This window comes from Pongo abelii, chromosome 11, assembly GCF_028885655.2.
Source record: "Pongo abelii isolate AG06213 chromosome 11, NHGRI_mPonAbe1-v2.0_pri, whole genome shotgun sequence".
Lineage (NCBI taxonomy): Eukaryota > Metazoa > Chordata > Mammalia > Primates > Hominidae > Pongo > Pongo abelii.
Genome location: NC_071996.2, coordinates 122,974,781 through 123,001,146, shown reverse-complemented (window position 1 = coordinate 123,001,146; position 26,366 = coordinate 122,974,781). Strand labels below are relative to the sequence as shown.

Genomic DNA, 26,366 nt, shown 5'->3' with positions numbered 1-26,366 from the left:
TCATGGAGAATCCTGTACCCCTCAGTAATCTGCCCCCAGCCCTCAGCGCCCATCCTCATCCCTGGGACAGGGAGCATCTGGATAACACAGGGTTCTAGGGGGCCCCAGCAGGAAGAGTGAAGAGCTGAAGCCTAGTAGGAAAATTGAAGATCCCAGGGAAAGACCTCACTGTTTGGGCAGGGAGGATCTAGCCAGAGAAGCCAGAGAAGCCAGGCAGGGAGCACGTAGATCATAGACAGGCTTGGAAAAAACCTCCCCTTCCCACCACTGGCAGAGCCCAAGCAGCTCTCTCCCCAGCCCACTGCCTGAGTAGGGATGCACAGAGCTCTGAGCACAGAGCACTTCCAATGCTGAGTCAACATGAAGGTCCTGGGAGAGACTGGGGACTGCGAACAGGCAGGTTTCCCCCTCCAGAACAGTGGCAGCCTCCTGGGGGACTCAGTGTCAACAGAGACTGGGCGTGTACAGGAGCACGTACATGGCTCTGAAGGCTCCTGTGCTGCAGGGAACAGTGGCTCATTCAGGTTAGCTTCAGTGGGGGAGGGGTGTTGGTGTAACTGTGACAGGATGGGATTCTTTCCCGCTACACCGCTCACTGGAGCAGGCGCTTACCCTTCCACCCCATCAAGCCAGGCTGGTAGAAAGGATTCTTTGACCAGTAAAAGACTCTGGTTAGATAAATACACACTGTAGTTGTGCAGTCAATATCAGAAAGTACTCTCAAGTTCCAGTCTGATGGACCTGAACATCCTGGCCCTTCCCCTAAACACACACACACAAACACACACACACACACACACACACACACACACACACGGAGACTGGATGGAACCAGTGGCTGAGAGCAGGGATCCTGGGGTGGAGCACAAGGATAACAAGACCCAGGGGGATAACAAGGAGAGTGAAAAAAGCAGGGAGGAAGGCCAGCGGAGAGGGGCTTCCCAATGCCCAAATTCGGAGGCAGAATGGACTGATAGGAAACACAATGAAAAAAGAAGTGCTGTTTTGCACCATGCCCTGCACGCACAAATTCACAAAAGAACTTTTCTATTTTGTGGCAATAGTCTCAGTCTTTCCACTCTTCTGATGCTAACGGCTGAGTTAAGGGATTATGTAAAGATGTACAGGCGACATCAAGGAAGCCAAAGAGTTCATGAACTAGAATCCTACTGCAGGAGGCCTCACGAAGTCTACAGCAAGAGTCAGTGACGGATTCAAAGAAGGGCCTTTGGCAAACCGAAATCCTCAGGTCTTTGGTCAGGTGATCTGACCTTAACACAATACCACCTCTTTGCCCTTGTTAATTTCTTTCTGATGCTGCCAACACATATATCTCTCCCTTACATCCCACCCAAGCTTCCCAAGTGACTCCAAGGGCTGGCCAACTCTGGACAATTGTCTCAGTGGGGCTCCAAAGGCCACAATCTCTGGCCAGGCTACAAATCACCTGAGCTTGGGCTAAGTGCCCATCAGCTGGGACAGAGAATGGCAGGGGAGGGGACTTATGGCTGCCCTGGATGTGGGCATGTGAGTGCAGCAGTCTCCCTTAGGTGTGCAGGGTAGGCAACCTGATTGACATGTCTGGTTCAGCTTGCATGGGTCCAGCTCTGTCTCCAGGGTGGCTCTCCAAGGAGCTTGGAGCACTATTGTGTCATCCCCAAGCGTAGATTCCCAACCAATACACATCCAGTTATATAGCTCTTGAACTTCATGTCTCCGAGGTCAAGTGTGGCTGAGTGACCTGAGATCTGACAGTCCCTGGGGCTGTCAGGCCCCTGACACACTCCTGGGGGCCCAACTCCATATCAGAGAAGCTGGAGAACATATGTCAAGTCATATGCACTGTGTTCTTTATTGAGATAGAGGTGGGATGGAGAGGGTAGCCCATAGGCAGAGAAGTGAAAGGAGGGAGGAGTCAGAGCCGTCTATTTCCCAACTCTGCCTTTCCTCCCAGCTGATGATGGTGGGGGCGTGGCCACCAGCCATGGGATTAAGAAGGAAGACCCCCCTTAGATACAAGCACAGTGCTGTGTGAGAAGGTTGGGCACTGTCTCATACTTGAAAGAGTAACCTCCATCCGAGGTGGTGCGGACATGTAGGGGCCTCATGGTCCCTGGGAGAGCAGCACAGCAGGGCTGGGCTCCTGGCAGCAAGGAAGGGGGCTGGGCTGGGGTAGGGGGAGCCCCAGGGACTGGAAGGGACAGGTTTGGTGGGATGTGCAGCCCACAACCACCATGACAGTAGTGGAAGATGAAACTGGGAGGGTACACGATCCACCGTTCCCAGCCCAGCTCCTGGAAGGAGATGTTCAGTGCTACTCTGTGGCAGTCAGCATGGGCAGCCGGTTCCTCCGGAGGCCTCTGCAGCAGGCGCAGAGCAGAGGGAGACCAAGGCCAGGACATCGGGGGAGTTGAGCGTCGGGCTCTCTCCCCTCCACTGGGTGGTCTGGTCCGAGTGTGGGCCACCAGGAAGGGCGTGGCTTCAGGCCGGGCTGAGCAGGTACAGAGGGGACAGCGCAGCAGCAGCACCAGGACGGGGTGGGTCAGCAGAGAGAGAGCAGAGGTGGCCAGGTGCAGCACGGCCCAGTGAGGGGGGGCATAGCCCAAAGACGTAGGCACAGCCACGGGTCCTCCCGGTGACAGTGCCAGCAGGCCTAGCAGGGGCTCAGAGCTATTGGAGGCTGCTGTGCCTTGCCTGTCCAGCCCGGTGTGGAACCACAGCTGGGCTGAAGTCACCTGGCGGCTGCGTGTATGCTGGGATGGCCGGAACATGTATCTGAAGAGGCCCTCCTCAGCCTCCTGGGCCAGCCCTCTGGCAGCTGACTTGTCCTCACAGCTGGCACCTGCAGGAGACAGAAGAAAAGGGGGAGGGCAGCCCTGACTGGCAGGACCTGGCACCCCTCCTCTTCAGCAGGAGGGATGTGGCCACCAGTCATGAGCCAATGATGGGCTGCACGCTGCTCCATGCCCTCCGGGACATGGGGACTCTCCTGAGTTTTGGGAGAGCTTCTGTAGGCTTCCCATTTTTTAATTTCATCATGAAGGGACTTAAAAAAATAGAAGACATTGCCAACTTCTCTCTGAAGTGGTTTTACCAATTAACATGCCCATCAGCAGTGTGTAAGAGGCCCTCTCTCCACTTCACCAGCACTAAGAATTTGTATTAGACTTCAATGCTTACTCACCAGATAGTATGAAACAGTATCCTGAATGGTGTCTACATGGATGGTTGTTATATTACCTTTTTTTTTTTTTTTTTGAGACAGAGTCTTACTCTGTCACCCAGGCTGGAGTGCAGTGGTATGATCACGGCTCACTGCAGCGTCTACCTCCTGGGCTCAAGCAATCCTCCCACCTCAGCCTCCTGAGTAACCGAGACCACAGGCGTGTGCCACCACACCTAGCTAACTTTTGTGGTTTTTGTAGAGACAGGGTCTCGCTATGTTGCCCACGCTGATCTCAAACTCCTGAGCTCAAGCAATCTGCCTGCCTTCGCCTTCCAAAGTGCTGGGATTATAGGCGTGAGCCATCACACCCAGCCATATTACTATTTTTTTTTTTTTTTTTTTTTGAGATGGAGTCTAGCTCTGTCACCCAGGCTGAAGTGCAGTGGCGCCATCTCGGCTCACTGCAACCTCTGCCTCCTGCTCCACCTCCCAGGTTCAAGCAATTCTCCTGCCTCAGCTTCCCGAGTAGCTGGTGCCACCATGCCTGGCTAATTTTTTGTATTTTTAGTAGAGACGGGGTTCACGATGTTAGCCAGGATAGTCTCGATCTCTTGACCTTGTGATCCTCCTGCCTTGGCCTCCCAAAGTGCTGGGATTACAGACGTGAGCCACCGCGCCCGGCCCATATTACTCTTTATATCTTTGGCATGTCAGGAATATTGTATGATACGTTCTTTAAAATAATTCCATTTTTGAAAGACAGGTTTACACCAAAAAAAAAAAAAAAGAAGAAGGAGGGAAAGGCGAGTGGGAAGAGGAAGAAAATGGAGAACAAGCAGGAGGGGGAAGAGAAGGAGGAGGGCTGTAACTCAGAACAGAGGGCAGTCCTTTCAAGAATGTGTAGTTGGCATCCTCACACTGACACACTCATAGACTATACTAATCATCCTGGAGCAGCACCCGTTCATGGACTGGCAATTGGAACTATATTGTTACATGGCTTCTCTCATTATCTAGTCACAATTGGTCCATTTTGCAGATAAGGAAACTGAGGCTTAGAGAGGTAAAATGACATTCAATGACTAAGTGGCCAGGCTGGGATTTTGCCTGATCCCAAAGCCATCCTTCTTCCCACTGTGCTGCGAACGGACTGAAGTGAGGGAGGCAGGGGTCCTCTCTAAGAGAAGGGTGGACCAGATGACAAGAAAGCCCACCCAGAGGAGGGCTTATCCGTTCAGTCAGTGGAACAAGGGGACACATACATGTTGAGACAGGAACTCAAGAAAGGATAGACTGGTTTTCCAGAAAAGTTTCCCAACTAATCTTTTGCCTGTATCTCTGATAGCTTCTCAGTCTCAGCTACCTGGGAGTAAAGAAACAGGGTTTGGAGCAGCGAGCAGAGGCAGAGATAGGAGGAAAAGTGGCAGGAAGGGGCTCAAGCCAAGACATCTCCATCTTTAGAGACCCCCGGTCTCCCAGCGCATACCTCCCAAATGCCTCCCACCTGCCATGCACTCTAGGTACAGCCTCTCACTTAATCCTGAGAGGTGGGCATTAGCCCATTTTACAGATGGGGAGACAGAAGCATACGGAAATTTAGTAACTGGCCTATTGTTGCAAAGCAACTGAGTAGCAGGACTGGGATGCCTGCAAACCCATGCAGTGCCTTGCTTTTTCTCAAAGTTATCCTGCCGGTTCCCCCACCCTCGTTACCTGTGGCTGGGAAAAGGATGGCTTGGGAGACATCCTCCTCTTCCTCGGGCTCAGAGCCCCTGCGTGTGAAGCCCCCCAGGGCATGTCTTCGGGGCAGCCGCCTGACTCCGGGGTCCCCACCTTCCCTGGTCACCACGGGGGGCCCCAAGGCATCCAGGAACAGGGCCCTCACCTTGGCCAGAACAAGTTCCCGGGCCAGCTCCAGCCCTTGGCAGCTGTGCCCACCCTGTGGGGTCAGCAGCAAGAAGAGCAGTAGGGGCAGCACCATAGCTCACCTGGCCCTGCTAGTGGGGAACTCACACCCTGCCCCGTGCCCCTTTTGCCAGGGTCTGCCCAGGGCCTTTCCACTCTCCTCTCCCCATCCCACACCCACCCTCTTCTACCCTTCTCATCCAGTCTTCCCCAGTCCTTTCCACGCCCCACAGTCCGAGTTGCCCCTGCCCGTGGCATTGAGACCTCCTATCTCTGACGCAGATGTCTGTGGCCATGAGCCTTATCTCCCACTCCCGCCAGGGATATGGGGGAGGGGCTAGGAAGGATTTCGCCCCAAACGACCTGACTCACACATGCAAACATACAACCCCTTCTCCCTACACACACACACACACACACACACACACTCTCTCTCACACACACACTGTCTCTCACACACACACACACACACACTCTCTCACACACACACACACTCTCTCACACACACACACACACACACACACACACACACACACACATATCCAGAGGTGACATCAGGTGGGACAGGAGCCTGGGAGCTGTAGCCGGCCAGCCCCGGAAAGTGTCATTTGTCAGGGAGACAAAGTGCACCACCCCTCAGACCTTCTGGGGCCCCTTTCAATAAGCAGCTGCTGGGCCGGCCAGCCCTTGGGGGAAGGGCTGGAGCTGGGGCTAGAACCGGGGCTAGGGCCGGGGGCAGGTGGTCCCGCCTGCTCTATACTTAGCCCAGTGGAGCCAGTCTGGGCTCTTGTCCTCCAGCTGTGTCATCAGAGAGTATTTTTGGGATTGGCAGCTGCAGGCGCCTCTGCCACTCAGGCCCAAGCCTGGCGGGCGGCTGGGGACCTGGCGGCTGGAGGTGGGAGGGAGGAGGGGGAAGAGGCCCAAGCTGTGGGAGGGGGCTGGGAAGAGAGGCTCCCAAGAACAGGAAGCCAGGCAGCGGGCAGGGGAGGCTGCGGGGCCCCTCGCTGGAGAGGCAAACAGGAAGGACTGCCCCCTGAGCGCCAGGCTTCGGGCCCGGGAATCGCCGCCGCCGCCGCCGGAGAGCTGCAGCTCGGGGCCGAGGGTAAGGAGGCGAGCCGGGAGCGGGAGGCCCGGGAGAGCTCCGCGGGTCCCCGCGCCCAGTCCCCAGCCGCGCCCCGGCCCCGCCGCCCCCGGCCTCGGCTCGCCCTCCGCCCACCCCCCACACCCCCGTTCGCCGCTGCAGGCGGTCTGCGGCCGCCGCGATGAAGGCGAGCTCGGGGGACCAGGGGAGCCCCCCGTGCTTCCTGCGCTTCCCGCGGCCCGTGCGGGTGGTAAGTGGCGCCGAGGCCGAGCTCAAGTGCGTGGTCCTGGGGGAGCCGCCGCCTGTAGTGGTGTGGGAGAAGGGCGGGCAGCAGCTGGCGGCCTCGGAACGCCTGAGCTTCCCGGCGGACGGCGCGGAGCACGGCCTGCTGCTGAGCGCCGCACTGCCCACCGACGCGGGGGTCTACGTGTGCCGCGCCCGCAACGCGGCCGGCGAGGCCTACGCGGCGGCCGCCGTCACCGTGCTGGAGCCGCTGGCCTCCGACCCCGAGCCGCAGCCCGCCGAGCGCCCGCTGCCACCGCCGGGGTCCGGGGAGAGCGCCCCGGTCTTCCTCACGGGGCCCCGATCCCAGTGGGTGCTGCGGGGGGCGGAGGTGGTGCTGACGTGCCGGGCGGGGGGCCTCCCCGAGCCCACACTGTACTGGGAGAAGGACGGGATGGCCCTGGACGAAGTGTGGGACAGCAGCCACTTCGCGCTCGAGCCGGGCCGCGCGGAGGACGGCCCCGGCGCGAGCCTGGCACTGCGCATCCTGGCGGCTCGGCTGCCGGATTCCGGCGTCTACGTGTGCCACGCCCGCAACGCGCACGGCCACGCGCAGGCGGGGGCGCTGCTCCAGGTGCACCAGCCCCCCGAGAGCCCGCCCGCGGACCCCGACGAGGCCCCCGCGCCGGTGGTGGAGCCGCTCAAGTGCGCGCCTAAGACCTTCTGGGTGAACGAGGGCAAGCACGCCAAGTTCCGCTGCTACGTGATGGGCAAGCCCGAGCCCGAGATCGAATGGCACTGGGAGGGCCGCCCGCTGCTCCCGGACCGCCGCCGCCTCATGTACCGCGACCGCGACGGCGGCTTCGTGCTCAAGGTGCTCTACTGCCAGGCCAAGGACCGTGGGCTCTACGTCTGCGCTGCGCGCAACTCGGCGGGCCAGACGCTCAGTGCGGTGCAGCTGCACGTGAAAGGTACGGCGGCGCCCGGGGCCTGGGGAGGGGCCTCGAGTGTCCTCCGAGGCCCTCCGAACTCCAGCCCTCCTCGGTGCCCAGCGCTGCCCCGAAGATTGGAGGAGAGGAGGTCCGCGGGAATATTAAAATACCAAACCCGCCCGCCTCCCACTCCCCAGGGATTCGGATTTAGTAGGTCTCCAGGGTACTCAGGAACTTCTTAGCAAACTCCCTAAATGATTCCGAGGCAGATGGTGGAACACCACTAAGGAGTGATTGATGTGCAAATGCGGAGGGCCCTAGAACTCCTCTTCCCTAGTGGTTTTCAACGTCTTTGTTATTTTACTCCTCCTTCCCCAACTGAATTCACAACCAGAGCCCCAATATATGAGACAGATAAAGGAGTATTTTATGGGCGTAAATTGCTAAGTCTACGTATATAACAGGTACTTCTAAACCATCAGTGAGAATAAGGAGGCTATTTTATTGAATACAGGAATTTGAAGTAAAGGCTGCATTCATGAGACCAGGCTCTGAACCCTGTGGGGACGGCCTGGCTGCATCTGTCACCTTGAGAAACAAGTGATTCAGTGGAAAGCTAGACTTGAGGGAGGACAAATGTCCTGCGTGTTTTTACTATTCTTTGATTAAACTGCTCCCCACGTTTGCAAGAAGAGGAGGGTGAAGGAGAGAAGGTTTATATTTCAAAGTTGAATCACCAACAATATCCAGTAAATGCTTACATTCTCATAAACAGAAAATTCCAAAGGGAAAAAAAAGCACACCCCAAACTCACCAGAAGGTAACGCTCCCCATAATAGGATTTCATCCCAACGCAAAAGATTACACCTTCACTAGTTATTGTCCAGATTTTTCTCTTAGAGAGAAAAAAAGTTGGTAAATTCTCCTGAGTCCTGCCTGGCATGCAGTCAAGCATGTTGCCCCTGGGCTGCGGTGGTGGCCTCACTGTTACAGTTCAATGCTCAATGCTCACAGATTCGTCAGGTTGGTGCTGATCTGGACCTCCATCAGGAAAGAAAAGCCCGGAGGGAAGGCTAGAGGAGCTTCCCCGGGTTGCATACACACACACGCACACAAAAACTTGCTTCTCCAGCAGCCCTAGTTAATCCTCTGGTTTCCAACATCCTGTTTTCTTTTTTTTTTTTTTTTTTTTTTTTTTTTTTGAAATACACTTTTGAAAAGGGTTAAAATAGCTAGGCATGGTGGCTCACCCTGTAATCCCAGCACTTTGGGAGACTGAGGTGGGCGGATCACTTGAGGTCAGGAGTTCGAGAACAGCCTGGCCAACATGGCGAAACCCCATCTCTACTAAAAATACAAAATAATTAGCCAGGTGTGGTGGCGCCTGCCTGTAATCCCGGCTCTACTTGAGAGGCTGAGGCACCAGAATTGCTTGAACCCGGGAGGTGGAGGTTGCAGTGAGCCGAGATTGCGCCACTGCACTCCAGCCTGGGTAACAGAGCAAGACTCCATCTCAAAAAAAAAAAAAAAAAAGAGAGTTAAAATATTTTAAATTCTACTCAGACCCTTGCGGAATATGTGAAATGACTGGGGGGGCCCCAGGGAACAGTTTGGAAATCACCTATCTAGGGCCTTGAGGGCCCCAGGGAACAGTTTGTAAATCATCAATCTGGTCCAACCCCTTCTCTCCCTTTCCCTATTTTACAAGTAAGGAGACTGAGGCCCAGAAGCATTGAAATGGACTTGCTTAAGGTGATGTGGCTAGTGTCAGGGCTGGATGAGAACTCAGGTCATCTTAGGAACCACCACTTCCCTTCTGGTAGTTTTCTATGATTCCACAGTGCCCGCTGGCTCTGCATGAAGAGCACACAGCATGAGCTAATGAGCTTTGAGGCATCCTACTCCTAGTCTGGGCCTTCTGCAGAGCCCTCTCTTGTCTCTCCCCTCTCCACAGAGCCCCGCCTCCGGTTCACACGGCCCCTGCAGGACGTGGAGGGCCGTGAGCACGGGATTGCCGTGCTGGAGTGTAAAGTACCCAACTCCCGCATCCCCACGGCCTGGTTCCGTGAGGACCAGCGGCTGCTGCCCTGCCGCAAGTACGAGCAGATTGAAGAGGGCACTGTCCGGCGCCTCATCATCCACAGGCTGAAGGCAGACGATGATGGTATCTACCTATGCGAGATGCGGGGCCGGGTGCGCACCGTGGCCAACGTCACAGTCAAAGGTCAGCTGGCCCATGGGGAAGAGGCTGAGGCGGAGGCAGGCAGGTGCTCAGATTCCAGGTTGATGGATTCCTGTCCGCATCTCAGGGCCCATCCTGAAGCGCCTGCCCCGGAAGCTCGATGTCCTGGAAGGAGAGAACGCAGTGCTGCTAGTGGAAACTCTAGAGGCCAGGGTCGAGGGACGCTGGAGCCGTGATGGGGAGGAGCTGCCGGTCATCTGCCAGAGCAGCTCAGGCCACATGCATGCCCTGGTCCTTCCAGGGGTCACCCGAGAGGATGCTGGCGAGGTCACCTTTAGCCTGGGCAACTCCCGTACCACTACTCTTCTCAGAGTAAAATGTGAGGGCAGGAAGGCCTCTGGACAGGCGAGGCAGGGCAGGAGGTTGGCCAGATGCCGGAGCTGGGTTGGTGAAGTAGATTTAAGGTGGAAGGGCTGTGGAGGCCCGAGCAAGGCCGGAACATATCCCTGCCTTGGTCTCAGGTGTCAAGCACAGTCCCCCAGGACCCCCCATATCGGCAGAGATGTTCAAGGGCCACAAGAACACGGTCCTGTTGACCTGGAAGCCTCCTGAGCCAGCTCCCGAGACCCCATTCATCTACCGGCTGGAGCGGCAGGAAGTGGGCTCTGAAGACTGGATTCAGTGCTTCAGCATCGAGAAAGCTGGAGCTGTGGAGGTGCCGGGCGACTGTGTGCCCTCCGAGGGTGACTACCGCTTCCGCATCTGCACAGTCAGCGGACATGGCCGTAGTCCCCACGTGGTGTTCCACGGTTCTGCTCACCTTGGTGAGTTGGTCCTGCCAGACCCGCCCATCACTTCTCCCTTCCCCAGCTCTCAGTGCTTGTCTTCTCACAGGCCTGCCATCTGCCAGCCTCTGCCCTCTGCCACACCTTCTAGTTCTGACAGCTGCACTCTGTCCCTGCCTCAGTGCCCACAGCTCGCCTGGTGGCAGGTCTGGAGGATGTGCAGGTATACGACGGGGAAGATGCTGTGTTCTCCCTCGATCTCTCCACCATCATCCAGGGTACCTGGTTCCTTAATGGGGAAGAGCTCAAGAGTAATGAGCCAGAGGGCCAGGTGGAACCTGGGGCCCTGCGGTACCGTATGGAGCAGAAGGGCCTGCAGCACAGACTCATCCTGCATGCTGTCAAGCACCAGGACAGTGGTGCCCTGGTTGGCTTCAGCTGCCCTGGCGTGCAGGACTCAGCTGCCCTCACAATCCAAGGTTGGTGCCGGTGGGGACCTGAGTGGGCAGAGAGGGTCAAGACACAGAAGTCCTGTTGGCAAAACGAGGCAGATGCTGTTGTTAGTTTTTGTATCTGGGCCAGGAGAGCAAGGAGCATCCGTGATGGGCTGAGGTTGAGGGCTCAGAGGTCCGGAAGGCCAATTTCAACCCACATGCCCACATGCAACATCCAGGGCACCCCTTGTTATCTTGATATATGTCAGCATCATATCCCAATTCTCTAGAGTGCTTTGTGGTTTACAGAATCCTGTCACATTTGTCATCTCATTTGAAAGACACAGACCCTGGCTGCTAGTCCCTGACTGCCTCCTGCCATGTTGTCTAATTGTTGACACTGTCATTGCGACTTTCTACCTGCCAGGCACAGTCCTAATCACCTTACATACATTAACACAATCTTCTCAATGGCCCTATAAGATAGGTTTTTCTTTTTTGAGATGGAGTCTGATTCTGTCGCCCAGGCTGGAGTGCAATGGCGCGATCTCGGCTCACTGCAACCTCCACCTTGTGGGTTCAAGAGATTCTCCTGCCTCAGCCTCCTGAGTAGCTGGGACTACAGACGTGCATCACCATGCCCAACTTGTTTTTGTATTTTAGTAGAGACGGGGCTTCACCCTGTTGGCCAGGCTTATCTCAAACTTAAGATAGGTTCTTTTGACATTCCCATTTTATAGCTGGGGAAACAGCCACAGATAAGTTAAGTGACTTGCTCAAAGTACGGAGCTAATGAGCACAGGTGCTGAATTATGAACCCAGGCAGTCTGGCTCCTGATCACACTGTGCCACCTGTTGAAAGGGGGAAGGAGGGGAACGAGGCATCCCTGAGGAGAACAGCTGGAGGTGGGGCGCTCAAAGTTCAAGGATCACGCTAGCATTTGCCATGTCACCACTGCTGGAGTTTGTAAGACCAATCAAGGAATCTGTTGGCACCCGTGCACAGAGTCTTGGGGTGATTCACTGTCAGCATCGCAGGCAGAGGGGCCAGGTGAGACCTGACCAGCAACCAGAGCAGCATTTCCAAAATGGGATCCCAGTTCACTGACATCAGAACCACCTGGAGGGCTGGTTTATAATGCAGATTTCCTGGCCCCTGCATGCTTGGGAATCCAAGAATTCTGCATTTTTAGCAGGCTCCCTAGGAATTCTTATGCACAGCCAAAGCACTGCTCTTAAGGGTTGGTGTGTAAGCCTAAGCCTATTTTTAAAAACCCCAACAACAGCAGTTATTCCCTCTGATGCATCCGACACTGAGCCCATGCACCGGAGGGAGGGGTGCTTATCTGTACTTCTCCCCACACAGAGAGTCCGGTGCACATCCTGAGCCCCCAGGACAAGGTGTCATTGACTTTCACAACCTCAGAGCGGGTGGTGCTGACTTGTGAGCTCTCAAGGGTGGACTTCCCGGCGACCTGGTACAAGGATGGGCAGAAGGTGGAGGAGAGCGAGTTGCTGGTGGTGAAGATGGATGGGCGCAAACACCGTCTGATCCTGCCTGAGGCCAAAGTCCAGGACAGTGGCGAGTTTGAGTGCAGGACAGAAGGGGTCTCGGCCTTCTTCGTCGTCACTGTCCAAGGTCAGGAAGCATGCCAGCCTGGGCTCCTCCAGCCAAGGCTGATTGTGGGGCCGCACAAGCCATGCCCTCTGGTCTGCTGCCTACTTGGGGGAGTCCTTTACAGGGAGAGCCCAGTGGCCCAGGGGACATGTTTCAGATAACTCTGCACTTGCTTTTTTGTTTTTGGTTTTGGTTTTTTTTTTTTTTTTGGAGACAGGGTCTCACTCTGTTGCCCTGGCTGGAGGGCAGTGGCGTGATCTCAGCTCATTGCAACCTCCGCCTCCTGGGTTAAAGCGATTCTCTCACCTCAGCCTCCCAAGTAGCTGGGACCACAGGTGCACGCCACCACGCCCAGCTAATTTTTTTATTATTTGGTAGAGACGGGGTTTCACTATGTTGGTTAGGTCACCCGTGACCTCAAGTGGTCTGCCCGCCTCAGCCTCCCAAAATGCTGGGATTATAGGTGTGAGCCACCATGCCTGGCTTTCCTTCTTTCTTTTTTTCTTTCTTTCTTTCTTTCTTTTCTTTCTTCCTTTCTTCCTTTCTTTTCTTTCTTCTTTTCTTCCTTTCTTTCCTTTCCTTTCTTTCCTTTCTTTCTTTCTTTCTCTTTTTCTTTCTTTCTTTCTTTCTCTCTTTCTCTCTTTCTTTCTTTCTTCTTTCTGGTGAGGGTCTCACTGTTGCCCAGGCTGGTCTTGAACTCCTGTGCTCAAACGATCCTCCTTCCTCAGCCTCCTGAGCAGCTGGGATTATAGGTGTGTGCCACGCACAGCATGCCTTTGCCTCCTAAACCCCTGATACACTAACACTGTCTTGCTGTCCACATAGCCTCTGCTGGGTTGGGTGGGGGAACAAAATGCAATTAAGGGGAGGAGAGATGGGAGCAAACACTTTTTGGACACTTACTCTGAGCCAAGCACTATGCTAAGTATTTTCGATATACACTCTTTCATTTAATCTTCACAACTAGATGAGGGGCAATATATCTCCAGTTCACAGGCAAAGAAACGGAGGCTGTAAGAGGTTATGTGACCTCCATCACACCATAACTTGGAGACACACACAGGATTGTTCTGTTCCTGCTGCCTCAGATAGAGTCAAACAGAAGCATCGAGTGCAGTCGCCCCGTGGTTCTCACAAGGCAGTCTGTAGGCTGGCTGCTGTAGGAAGCTCCTGGAAGCTGGTTATAAATCCCTGGACTGTCCAGAGCCCCAATATCCAAGGTGGAGCCTGAAGATCCTCTCTTAACAAGTGCAGACTCTCTGAGAGAGCAGCTTGGGAACCACGGATCCTACTCATCTCACTGAGTGGGAGTCCTGTTTTCCACACTATTGCCAGGGGCCACACTGTGGCCCCTGCCTGAATGCACCCAGTGACAGGGAACCCACTACCTGGAGAGTGGCTGTCTCACTGTTGCCACTTGTTGAATCATCCTTCACCTCCTGCCCGCCCTGGGGTCTTTCTTGTAATAGAGGCAGTAAGCATGGCCCTGATGTGACTTGTGACAGTGACCTCCCTTCAGCCTAGACAAATGGTGGCTGCCACTCCGTGAACTCTCTGTGCTTCCTTCTCTCCATGTACTCACCCCACCACCTCTGATCCTTTGGGGACCCACAGAGCACTCTGGTGCCAGATGATCTCCTGCCATGCCTCACCTGCCATGCCCTCAGCATTCCTTGTCATTGTCCCTGAGTCCCTACACAGCAGGACCTTAGCCCTCCCCCAGTGTCCTCTTGTGCAGAAACAGTGTCTCCTGGACACACAGCTAGTTTGGACTCATTGTGCAGGGGTGTCTGTGCGATGCCATCTCTGCTCCCTACCCAGATCCTCCCGTGCACATCGTGGACCCCCGAGAACATGTGTTCGTGCATGCCATAACTTCTGAGTGTGTCATGCTGGCCTGTGAGGTGGACCGAGAGGACGCCCCTGTGCGTTGGTACAAGGACGGGCAGGAGGTGGAGGAGAGTGACTTCGTGGTGCTGGAGAATGAGGGGCCCCATCGCCGCCTGGTGCTGCCCGCCACCCAGCCCTCAGACGGGGGCGAGTTTCAGTGCGTCGCTGGAGATGAGCGTGCCTACTTCACCGTTACCATCACAGGTGGGGGGCCAGGTGGGCCTCGGAGGCACAGGGGAAGGTGCCCCTGCTCCCGCTGGGGCAGCTGCCACACCTTCACTCCTGGGCCACTGTTCCCCACCCCTGCTGCCCTCCCCTGGCAGATTGGACCTCCTCCCTTTCTCCTCAAGCTATGGTCTAGTCACACTCAGGAAACGTGTTATCATAAGCACATTGGTCTTGGCTAAGGAAGCCCGGCTTTCTCTATTCTCTTGAAAACCTGTACCAAGGGAAATCTCTGGGGACAGTGAGTCTGTTGCAGGGTAGGGCAGAGTCTAGGGCCGGTGGTCTCAGGCACTAGAGGGGCAAAAAAATCTTGGAGGAGGAGACCCCCAGCTTCTCCTCCCAACCCTCCTCTCCTCAGTTCCACCCTTCTTACCATCCCTGTCCCAACCCAGAGAATGTGGAGCGTTTCTACAGCCGAGGCTGACCCCGTGGTCCCCTCTGTGCAGCTCCTATGCAGCACAAAGTCTGCTGTGCTTTTGTGACAGCTGTATTCGTGTGTCTCTGGCTGTGGGTAACTGTCAGCTGCTGTGAGATGTGGTCTTAGGAAGGTCCCTCTTCAACACATGGCCTAATTTCCAGGGGTAGGGGACACAACGGGATCAGGGAGGGCGGCAGGGCACACCTGGCCCACCCCTCATGCCCGGCAGTGGCTGTCCCTGTCCTCCAGACGTCTCCTCATGGATCGTGTATCCCAGCGGCAAGGTGTATGTGGCAGCCGTGCGCCTGGAGCGTGTGGTGCTGACCTGTGAGCTATGCCGGCCCTGGGCAGAGGTGCGCTGGACCAAGGATGGAGAGGAGGTGGTGGAGAGCCCCGCGCTGCTCCTGCAGAAGGAAGACACTGTCCGCCGCCTGGTGCTGCCTGCCGTCCAGCTGGAGGACTCCGGCGAGTACTTGTGTGAAATTGACGATGAGTCGGCCTCCTTCACTGTCACTGTCACAGGTGTGGGCCCAGCCCAGCTCCCCGGGGTCACAGAGACAGCCCTGAGCCCTGGAGGAGCTGGCCACATAGCCCCAGCTAGCACCCCGGGGAGGAGGGAGGTGTGGGCTGCAGGTGCACGTGCCAGGGTTCTTGCTGAGATGAGCCCAGGGCCCCTATTCAAGGAAACAAGCCCCTCCCCGGTGCCCAAGGCCAGGCCTAGCTCTGCCCCACAGCTCATTTACTGAACACTTTCCCTGGATCAAGCACTGGGAGTAGCAGGTGAGTAATGCAAACACGGTCCCTATTCTGAATGAGCTGCCAGGCTAGGTGAGGAGGCAGCTGTTAACCAGGGGTCGCAAACGGGCAGTCCTGGGGCCCTGCGCATTCCACACATGTGCTTTGTTTGGTCTGCAGAGTCTTACCAAAGTCAGGACAGTTCAAATAACAATCCGGAGTTATGCGTCCTCTTGAAAAAGCCGAAGACCCGGCGGCTCTGGTCCCGCTTCCCCCCATGGCGACGAACAGCTGGCACTGAGTAGCAGCTGCCCCCATAGTTTGGGGCCCACATTCCTCTGTCCCATCTCCCTGCCATTGCTTTTTGCCTCTCCCCAGACTGCTTCAGCCGCTAACCTAACCTGGCCCCTGTGGGCATTTGAGTTTGCGACCCCTGTGTTAAACCAATAAACATGCAAATAAATGTACAGTGACACCTGGTGATAAGTACTGTGAGAGCCAAGGGCAGAGGTCTCAAGAGCACAGAGCAGGAGGGTCAGGGAGGGCCTCGGAGAAAGTCGCCCTTCTACACACAGCAGCCAGCAGCGCACAGACACGGCCGCTTCCCTCTAGGACTGCACAACCTGGCAGGAAAGCCAGACGCGTTCCAGGATCTTAGAGCATGGGTTGTTGAGGGCCACGCTAGGGACCCTGGGGCTGGGAGCCACCACCCTGGCCAGGCAACAGGAAGTGCTTTCAAAGCTGATACTGGAGCTAAGTGGGGTGAGGTGTGGGCAGGAGGTTAGGGGAGAATATTCAAAGCGGGAGAAGCACAGGACAACTGTGGAAGTGACAGAGGTTCAGTGCCGGAGACCTCGGGGCGATGGCTCACAGCGCCCAGCCCAGTGTGTGTCTGGGGCTGGGGGTCCATAGGGCTAGGCAGCTCTGGGTGGCACAGAACCCCAGTGGCTGCACTGGAGCCCCCATCCTACTGCGGCCACAGTCATGTCCTCTCCCAGCCCTGCCCTGAAAGTCATACCCCATGCAGAGCTGTTTAGGGCCCCCCTACTCCCTGCACCCCAGCTAATGCACTCTGCACACACAAGCCCACAATGCCTAAGAGGCCTTCTGCACATATTCTGCCTTGTCGTAATCACCTTCACCCTCTCCCACCCAGCCGTGGCCAGACAGAATGACCACAGCCACACAAACTCCAGCCCATGCTCAGGCTCCCCACAAACACCAGTCTCTTCACGGGGAAGTTCACACAAACACCACCTCTGCTCTAGGCCAGAGCAAATCAAGTCTGACACCAAGCTGAGGTCCCGGGGCTGGGCAGCCACCCGGTCCCATCACTGCACCCTGTCCTCACCCCACTGCCCTCATCACCTTCCCCACTCCTCAGGCAGCTGCATTCTGGTCTCTCCTGGCCTTGCTTGGCCCCAGAGGACCAGCCTGCATCCCCCAGACCCTTAGAGCAAGCAAGCCCATGGGGGAGGTGGGTTGTGTGGCTCAAGGCAGGAGTCTCCGTGGAGGCTGGGGGGCTGAGTGGGAGCTTGTGGTTACCTTGGCCCATGCATGCCCCTATAAACCACCCCCAGCCCCCATCCCCCCAACCCTGGCCCCCAATTGGGAAGCTAGCAGTTCCTCAGCCCAGCCACCAGGGGGCCAGAGGCTAATGGAGCACTAGTCTCCCCAAAACTTGAAGATTCTGGGGGGACCTGGGGGCAGCGGGGGTGTGGGCAGGCCTGGCCTCCATGCGCTGGTCACCTCTAATATTGACATGGTTCCCTTTCTGCAGAGGAGTGACCAGAACTTGGAGATGAGCTCCCAGAATCAGCATTTAGCACCCCCGGGGAACTCTCAGACAGACGTTGAATGCAAAAAGCATTACTGAGTTCCTGCAAGCCTTGGCTTGGAATTCCTGCCACTACCTGTGGGGTCTGAGCCTCCCTTTAACAGAGGGTATTTCCTCCTCCTGCCCCAGAGTGGGTGTAGCCAGCTGTGACCTTAAGGAAGTTTTATAATCACTCTGTGCCCAGTCCCTTATATGGAAAATGGGGATAAAACACTACCTTCCTCTTCGGATTGCCATGAAAGTTAAATGTTTCAAGTGCTTGGGACTGTTCCTGGACCTTAGGAAGTGTCATATCAATGTTTGCTGTTGCGGATCCACCATCCCTTATCCATAGTTCCAAAATTCCAAAACTCTCAAAATCCAAAGGCTTTTTGTAAGTTTTGTATTCCAAGTCATTTCAGGAAAACCTGAGCTTAATTGCTCTGAAGCTATTTCTATGCTTTAATTATCCTGCCGAGGGTGAATATAGCTATAGCTGTATATCTATAAGATATGAGTGTCTTATAGATATATTCTTGTATCTATAAGATTCTGTATCTTTCAATATATCCTGCTTAGGGTGAATGTAATTTGTGTTCTACCACAGACATGTTAACGTGACTGATGAAGGGGGAGGCTCCCGTGGGGGCTGAGGAAGGTACATGATAGATGAGAAACGCATCATTTCTGGAATCCAAAGCATTCTGCATTCTTTAACACCCTCTGGCCCCAGGGATTCCAGAGAACAAATTGTGGACCTATTATTGCTTATTATTATTTCACTTATTATTCTTATTATTATGTGGGTGATGGGGACTTCATGCTGCCGAATAGCTCCAGAGAGGCTGACGGGTGCGCTTGTGACAGGCTGTGGTTGTCCCCACCCTGCAGAACCCCCAGTGCGGATCATATACCCTCGCGATGAGGTGACCTTGATTGCCGTGACCTTGGAGTGTGTGGTGCTGATGTGTGAACTGTCTCGGGAGGATGCCCCTGTGCGCTGGTACAAGGACGGGCTGGAAGTGGAGGAGAGTGAGGCCCTGGTGCTGGAGAGGGATGGGCCACGCTGCCGCCTGGTGCTACCTGCTGCCCAGCCCGAGGACGGGGGCGAGTTTGTATGCGACGCTGGAGATGACTCGGCCTTCTTCACTGTCACTGTCACAGGTGGGCAGTCTCTGCAGCACACAGAGGAGGTAGAGAGGTAGGGGGCTAAGGGACAGACACCCACCTAGCCCCACCTCCCCCACCCCATCCCCAGCCTTCCCCTTATCCAGCTTCCTCGTGTTTGGCCATCAGAATTCTGCTTAGCCACATCAGGTCAGGACCAGAGGCCTGGTGGGAGGGTGCCCAGCAATTAGAACCATTCGTTCATTCATCCATTCATTCAATACTCATTGAGCAACTACTATGTGCTTGGCACTGTTTTAGATGCTGGGGATACAGTAGTGAACCAATAAGACTAAACCTCCTGTCTTCACAGAGTTTAAACTCTGGAGAGGGTGGACAGACAAAAAAGAAAAGAGATGATTTGTCAGGTGGTAACAAGTGCATCAGAGGCAAGGCAGGGAAAGGGGATAGGAAGTGGGGGTGGGTGTGGAGTGGGGTGTGTAGATCTGGGTGTGAGTCTAGATCTGCCTCTGTCTGTGTGACCTTAGGCAAGTCAGTTGCCTCTATAGAGGCCTCAGGTCCTCAGCTGTGAAGTGCAGCCAGCAGCTGTGCACCTCTTGAGGGTGGTCAGAGTAACTGATTGAAAAAACAGAGGGTTCTTAGGACAGTGCCTGGCACGCAGCAGCTGCTCCATGGACTGTAGCTGGCACTGTTCTCAAGAGCTGTGCTGCCAGTGGGGAGGGCTGAGGATCTGGCGGGTGAGGCAGGAGAGGCCTGCTGGCCAAGCCTCTGTGCCCCTCTCTCTGCCCACCCACCAGCCCCACCAGAGAGGATTGTGCACCCGGCAGCCCGCTCCCTGGATCTGCATTTTGGGGCTCCAGGGCGCGTGGAGCTGCGCTGTGAGGTGGCCCCAGCTGGGTCTCAGGTGCGCTGGTACAAGGATGGGCTGGAAGTGGAGGCATCAGATGCCCTGCAGCTGCGTGCCGAGGGGCCCACCCGCACCCTGACCCTGCCCCACGCCCAGCCTGAGGACGCCGGGGAGTATGTGTGTGAGACCCGGGATGAGGCCATCACCTTCAATGTCATCCTGGCTGGTGGGTGCTCCTGACCAACCCAGGGCAGGGAGGCAAGGGCAAGCATGGGATGACACCCTCCTCTCTTGTCCAGAGCCCCCAGTGCAGTTCCTTGCTCCAGAGACAACTCTAAGCCCGCTCTGTGTGGCCCCCGGGGAGCCAGTGGTGCTGAACTGTGAACTGTCCCGGGCTGGCGCCCCCGTGGTCTGGAGCCACAATGGGAGGCCCGTGCAGGAGGGCGAGGGCCTAGAGCTCCATGCCGAGGGCCCCCGCCGAGTCCTCTGCATCCAGGCTGCAGGCCCAGCCCATGCAGGGCTCTACACCTGCCAGTCTGGAGCAGCCCCAGGAGCCCCAAGCCTCAGCTTCACTGTCCAGGTGGCTGGTGAGTACAGCCTGGGCACTAAGCCTGAGAGTGGCACCCCAAACCCTGTAGGATTCCTGCTTTTCCAGCATGCCCTGCCCATCCCTGGCCCCACTTCTCTCAGTACCCTCCCCGTCGTGCCTCCCCCTGCCCTCCTCAAAGCCCTGAGCCTCTCCCTCCCAGTGACCTCCAGCTCTGATTCCACAGAGCCCCCTGTGCGCGTGGTAGCTCCCGAGGCAGCCCAGACGAGGGTTCGGAGCACTCCAGGCGGGGACCTAGAGCTGGTGGTGCACCTCTCCGGGCCAGGGGTCCCTGTGCGCTGGTACAAGGACGGGGAGCGACTGGCAAGCCAGGGGCGGGTGCAGCTGGAGCAGGCCGGGGCCAGGCAGGTGCTGCGGGTGCAGGGGGCACGGAGCGGGGACGCTGGGGAGTACCTGTGCGACGCACCCCAGGACAGCCGCATCTTCCTTGTCAGCGTGGAAGGTAACAGTGTACCCCTCACACCCTGTGGGCTCTGGCACCCCAAGGACCATCTGCCACATTCTAGGGCCCCCTTACTCCTCCACCGCCGCTTTGCTGCTTCTGGCTCCAACCAGTGTGTGCATGACCATCACTCAGATAGGGGCTCAGGGCTCCTCTTTCCAGAAACCCTCATGTTGAGAGCAGCATAGACCAGTGGTTAAAAGCAGGGGCTCTAGAGTCCACCTAGCCAGGTTCTAGCCTAGATTCTGTGCCCCAGTAGCTGTGTGATATTGGCCAAGTTGTTCAACCTGTCTGAGCCCCGGCTCTGAAAAGAGGGGATAGTGCTTTTCTTATAGGCCTGTTGTGACAAGTAAATGCTGTAAATAGGGTCCCTGGTAAATGATATTATTAGGGTGCCACCAAGGTGGGGTGCTAGGCTAGGATTATGAGGAACTGACTAAAAGGAGTGGCAGGGAGCTGGCATCTTGTCCTCTGGGCCATCCGTGTGGTCGATACATAGTAGGTCCTCACAGAAGGTTTGTTAAATGACTGGGGATGAGGGCCTGTATCCTGAGGAGGGGATGAAAAGGAGAGAGGAGAAAAGACTCAGCCCAGCTCACTGCCTGACCGTGCCCCTTAGAGCCACTGCCGGTGAAGCTGGTCTCGGAGCTGACACCACTCACTGTCCATGAGGGCGATGATGCCACATTCCGGTGTGAAGTCTCCCCACCAGATGCTGATGTTACCTGGCTGCGCAATGGGGCCGTCGTCACTCCAGGGCCCCAAGTGGAGATGGCCCAGAATGGTTCAAGCCGCATCTTAACCTTGCGAGGCTGCCAACTAGGGGATGCGGGGACCGTGACTGTGCGGGCAGGGCGCACGGCCACAAGTGCCCGGCTCCATGTTCGAGGTTAGGTCCTGATGAGGATGAGATGCTCTGTGTCGCGTGCCTATACTCCCATCCTGGATCCCAGCAGCCTTACCTCTCCACCTAGGGACAGACCAGTGGGATGGAGCAAGGGGCCAGCCTCCAACCCCACCAGACTCCATGGCCTCCTTCTTCCCCATCAGAGACAGAGCTGCTGTTCCTACGGCGGTTGCAGGATGTGCGGGCAGAGGAAGGCCAGGATGTGTGTCTCGAAGTGGAGACAGGCCGAGTGGGTGCAGTGGGGGCCGTGCGCTGGGTGCGAGGTGGGCAGCCCCTGCCCCACGACTCTCGCCTGTCCATGGTCCAGGATGGGCACATCCACCGCCTCTTCATCCATGGTGTCATACTGGCCGACCAGGGCACCTACAGCTGCGAGAGCCACCACGATCGCACCCTGGCCAGGCTCAGCGTGAGGCGTGAGTGCCCTGTCCTCTCTTAATGCATTACCCACCCTACAGCACAGCCTTTTCTGGCTGTCCTGGAGTCCCTCAGGCCCCCACCAAAGTGCCCCTCATCGCTGAGAAAAATCACCCATGGCCGTCCCAGCAGCAGCTTGCCCAAAGCAAAACCTTTCTTTTTCTAATATTTTTTATTTACCTTAGAAGTCCATGTAGATTTTGCATTCCATTGCATATTTCCAAGTTGGCTTTGCTATAAACACAAATATTCTCCAGAAAGACTTGCCATGGGCATCCTTCAGTCATGTATTCTAGGGATACACACACCCACTTAAGTAGCAGGGATGGCTGGCAAACAGCACCCCACACCTCCCACCCAAAGCTGGAGCCCTCTTGTTTCCTGTGTGACCTCATGCAAGTTAACCTCTCTGAGCCAAGTCTCCTTAAAAATGGGGCTGAGACCAGGTGCAATGGCTCACGCCTATAATCCTAACACTTTGGGAGGCCAAGGCAGGAGGATCCCTTGAGGCCAGGAGTTCGAGGCCATCCTGGGCAACATAGCAAGAACCCATCTCCACAAAAAAAATAAAAATTAGCCAGGCATGGTAGTTACCAGGGAGGCTGAGGCAGAAGGATTGCTTGAACCCAGGAGTTTGAGGCTGTAGTGAGCTATGATCATGTCACGGCATTCCAGCCTGGGTGACAGCAAGACCCTGTCTCAAATTTTAAAAATGGGGTTGATCCCTGTCTCAGGTGTCTCTGGGAACATTAACTGAGGTAACATGAAAATTCTTACACAGAGCTTGGTGAATGGTTGTCATTGGTGACACATCTCTTCTAACTTATTTCATTCAAGAAATCATCACAATAAACCTGTGTCCCAATGTGATTCACCTTGTACAGCTGGGGCAACTGGGGCCCAGAGAGGTCAGGCCATTTGCCAAAGATCACATAGCACACAAACTATGTGGTAGAGCAGGGTTCCATTCCTAGTGTGTCTGACTCTAAATTCTGTGCTCCTTCAAGTGTCACAGCATCCCTCACGCAGACTCCACGATCCCCTAACCACACTTCTCCCCCTTCCTGTGCCCTCATCTCCTAACCCTGATACAGCCCTCCCCCCGCCAAATCTGTCCACTGTGCCCCTTTCTTCCTGCACACTGGTTCCGAACTTTTTTGATCAGGACCTTAGGTTGGGTGTTGAGGGGTATAGGCAGGGCCAAGGGATGAAGATCGACCAACCCCTGCCCAGAGCTGGAGGCCTCATCCTCCCTCTCTCCATCTCCCCCGGCCAGCGAGGCAGCTGAGGGTGCTGCGGCCTCTGGAGGACGTGACCATCAGTGAGGGGGGCAGTGCCACCTTCCAGCTGGAGCTGTCCCAGGAAGGTGTGACCGGGGAGTGGGCCCGGGGTGGAGTACGGCTGTATCCAGGGCCCAAGTGTCACATCCATTCGGAGGGCCACTGTCACCGACTGGTACTCAACGGCCTGGGCCTGGTCGACTCAGGCTGCGTCTCCTTCACTGCGGATTCCCTGCGCTGCGCAGCCAGACTCGTTGTGAGAGGTGTGGTCTCCAGGACCACAGCCTGCCTGCTGACCTGTGTGGCCCTACTTACCCCAGGCATGAATACTGACCCCAACTCGTGTGACCCCCACTGACCATGCCTGTCTCAGTGTGGCCCTCATTGACATCCCTGCCAGAGTGTGATCCCCCTGACTCATAGGCCCTGTGTGGCCCCTGACTGCCCAGGGCTCAGCCAACCACTGACTCTGCTACCGTGAGCATGCCTATGCCATTGTTGTCACTGCTGTCTGCCCGTCTGCACACCACCCCACTGACCACTCTAACTGTGGCCCTACTGGCAACACTGCCTGCCATGGCTCCCTCTGCCCGCCTAAGTGTGGGCCCCGTGACCATTCCAGTCCCTTGAATCCACTGACTGCCTAAGGGCGACATCACTAGCAACTCTGCTTGAGTGTCCCCCATTTTTACTTCCAGCCCCAGGATGTTCCCACTGACCACTCCACTGGCATCTCTGCTCGTTTCCCCATTGCCCTCTGGCCCCCAGCTTCTCCCCCACTGACCACCTTAAAGTGTGACTCCCAGTTGGCCACTCCTAACCCATTGGCCCTGTGGCCCTGCCCACCTCCCCCCACACCCTCACCACTGACAGATCCTTCTTGGACCACTTGTCCCAGCTCATCCCCCACTCGCTAGTGTCCTCTACTGCCCGTTGTGCCCAAGTGTATGTCCTCCTTGTCCCTGCAAGATGGGTCCCCCTCCTGCTCCCTCTGCACTGTCCTCCCTCTCCCACCCCCAGAGGTCCCAGTGACCATCGTGCGGGGGCCACAGGACCTAGAGGTGACCGAGGGCGACACAGCTACGTTCGAGTGCGAGCTTTCCCAAGCTTTGGCTGATGTTACCTGGGAGAAGGTCAGATCCCAGCCCCAGCCAAGCCCACTTCAGTGTAACACCAACGATAATAATGCCCCAGACAGAAACAACTAATATTCCTTGAGCGGATGTGCCTGGCACTGGCTAAGATTTGCATTATATTTAATCCCTTACTCCAAGGACAACTCTAGGAGGTAGGTCTTGTCACTGTAATACCTATCAGGAAACTGATGCTCAGTGGGAAAAATTACCTACCCAAGGGCAAACAACAGGTAGAGCCCATATTTGAATCCAGGTTTGCCTAACTCCAGAATCCGTGCCCATGTCCCCTGTGATCGATACCTGGCTCTGGGCTTCCCGAGCACCTTGGCGGCCCTAAGGTCCCCAAAGGGTGATGCTTTTTCAAAGAGGCTCCTGGCACGGCCCCAAAGGCTTGGGGACAGTCCGACCCCAGCCTGGGAACACGAGACACGCATAAACGCGCCTCGAGACCGCTTGGCATCAACAAAGGGTGCCGCCGCCTGCCAGGGCCGGGGTCGCCTGTGCCCAGCCGGGCTCGCCCGGACCCTCTGCAACTCCCGCCCCTAGGACGGGAGCGCGCTCACGCCTAGCCCGCGGCTCCGGCTCCAGGCCCTCGGAACGAGCCGCCTTCTCCAGCTGCGACGCTGCGGCCCCTCGGACGCCGGGACCTACAGCTGCGCGGTGGGGACGGCCCGCGCCGGACCGGTCCGCCTGACCGTGCGCGGTGGGTATGGGGTGATGCGGAGGCTGGGCACTGCTTTGGGCGCGAAACTTGCGGAGCGATCTTCCCCCGATCCTGCTGACCGCGCGTGCTTCTAGAAAGGGGGCGTGGAGGGGGGGGCGTGACCGGTACCTGCCCTCTGCCCCGCCCCGCTCACGCCCCGGGCTCCGCCCCAGAGCGTACTGTGGCGGTACTCTCCGAGCTGCGGTCTGTGAGCGCCCGCGAAGGCGACGGCGCCACGTTCGAGTGCACCGTGTCGGAGGTCGAGACCACGGGGCGCTGGGAGCTCGGAGGCCGCCCGCTGAGACCCGGAGCCCGCGTCCGCATCCGACAGGAAGGTCTGGCCGCCTGGTTACCCTTTCGAGCCCCTCGCTGCCCCGCCCAGGCTCGGACAGATCCCGCCCCACCGGGACAAGCCCCGCCCCTGGCTCGGACGGGCCCCGCCCCACGGCCCTGTGAGCCTCGTCCCTGGTCTTTCCCCCGCCCCCAGCCCCCAGTCCCGGACAGCTAGTCTTCCCGCTCCGCATCCCTGTTCCGCCCACCCTAGCATACACTGACGGCGTCCGAAACGACCCAGGGGCCTGCTGCGCCCCCACCTTCGTCCCCAACGCTCCTCAGAGGTGGCTCCGGCCTCGCTAGCCACCCCCTCACCCCCAGGGAAGAAACACATTCTGGTGCTCAGCGAGCTGCGCGCCGAGGACGCCGGTGAAGTCCGCTTCCAGGCGGGGCCCGCCCAGTCCTTGGCTCTACTGGAAGTGGAGGGTAAGCACCTGGGGTGGGAGCGACAGAGAGAGTACATCCTGTCTCTCCTGCCTTGGGACTGACGGACTCGGGGCTGGCCCCAAGAACGCTGCCTCTCTCTCTTCCCTTCCCCCCGAGGGGCTCTCCTGGGCCGGGTCACAGAGGGCAGCGCGTTTCCCCGGGAAGAGGAGACTTTGGGTCTGAGGTGCAAGGGAACGGACTGGTGGCATAGAGGGCTAAGGCCAGGAGTGGAGGCTTCAGGGAGGGAAGATGCGTCTCTTCTCCTGGGGGCCATGCGTGTCCCTATTAACTTAAGCCCCCGCCCCCTACCCCCAGCATTGCCTCTCCAGATGTGCCGCCACCCCCCTCGCGAGAAGACCGTTCTGGTGGGCCGCCGGGCGGTGTTGGAGGTGACTGTGTCCCGCTTGGGGGGCCACGTGTGCTGGCTGCGGGAGGGGGCCGAGCTGTGCCCGGGAGATAAGTATGAGATGCGCAGCCACGGCCCCACCCACAGCCTGGTCATCCATGACGTTCGACCTGAGGACCAAGGCACTTACTGCTGCCAGGCCGGCCAGGACAGCGCCCACACACGGCTGCTGGTAGAGGGTGAGTAAAGCCAACTGGGCAGCGGCAGGAGGGTGAGGGCGCCTGGGAGCTGATGGGTTAAGCCACACCTATGGGAGGCTTTCCAGGACTTGGGGTGGTAACGGGTCCTGGGATACGTAGGAGGTGGGGATAGGGGAGGGGAGGGG

At 57.0% G+C, this 26,366-nt stretch overlaps 2 protein-coding genes across 6 annotated transcripts; one reads left to right on the top strand and one right to left on the bottom strand.

Annotated features, from left to right (window-relative positions):
* Nucleotides 1–1,828: 1,828 nt before the first annotated feature.
* INHA (inhibin subunit alpha) lies at nt 1,829–5,962 on the bottom strand. The gene is made up of 2 exons (XM_002812904.5): nt 4,880–5,962; nt 1,829–2,842 (listed from the first exon to the last, which is right to left on the bottom strand). The coding sequence occupies exons 1-2, from the start codon at nt 5,145–5,147 to the stop codon at nt 2,010–2,012; spliced, it is 1,101 nt and encodes a 366-aa protein (XP_002812950.2). The 5' UTR covers nt 5,148–5,962; the 3' UTR covers nt 1,829–2,009.
* A 64-nt stretch (nt 5,963–6,026) lies between these two features.
* On the top strand, nt 6,027–26,228 carry OBSL1 (obscurin like cytoskeletal adaptor 1). 5 transcript variants are annotated; one of them, XM_024243789.3, is made up of 20 exons: nt 6,055–7,345; nt 9,261–9,530; nt 9,616–9,867; nt 10,010–10,312; nt 10,456–10,752; nt 12,074–12,346; nt 14,147–14,419; nt 15,108–15,380; nt 18,301–18,573; nt 19,335–19,610; nt 19,684–19,971; nt 20,158–20,433; nt 21,053–21,322; nt 21,484–21,756; nt 23,034–23,300; nt 24,058–24,170; nt 24,720–24,876; nt 25,050–25,211; nt 25,531–25,635; nt 25,951–26,228. In XM_024243789.3, the coding sequence occupies exons 1-20, from the start codon at nt 6,334–6,336 to the stop codon at nt 26,226–26,228; spliced, it is 5,691 nt and encodes a 1,896-aa protein (XP_024099557.2). In that variant the 5' UTR covers nt 6,055–6,333. The 5 variants fall into 5 exon arrangements, with proteins under 5 accessions (XP_009236431.3, XP_024099557.2, XP_063569132.1 ...); XM_063713062.1 differs by lacking the exons at nt 23,034–23,300; nt 24,058–24,170; nt 25,050–25,211; nt 25,531–25,635; nt 25,951–26,228 and having other exon boundaries at nt 6,165–7,345; nt 21,408–21,756; nt 24,720–24,982; XM_063713064.1 differs by lacking the exons at nt 23,034–23,300; nt 24,058–24,170; nt 25,050–25,211; nt 25,531–25,635; nt 25,951–26,228 and having other exon boundaries at nt 6,165–7,345; nt 24,720–24,757.
* The last annotated feature ends 138 nt before the right edge of the window (nt 26,229–26,366 follow it).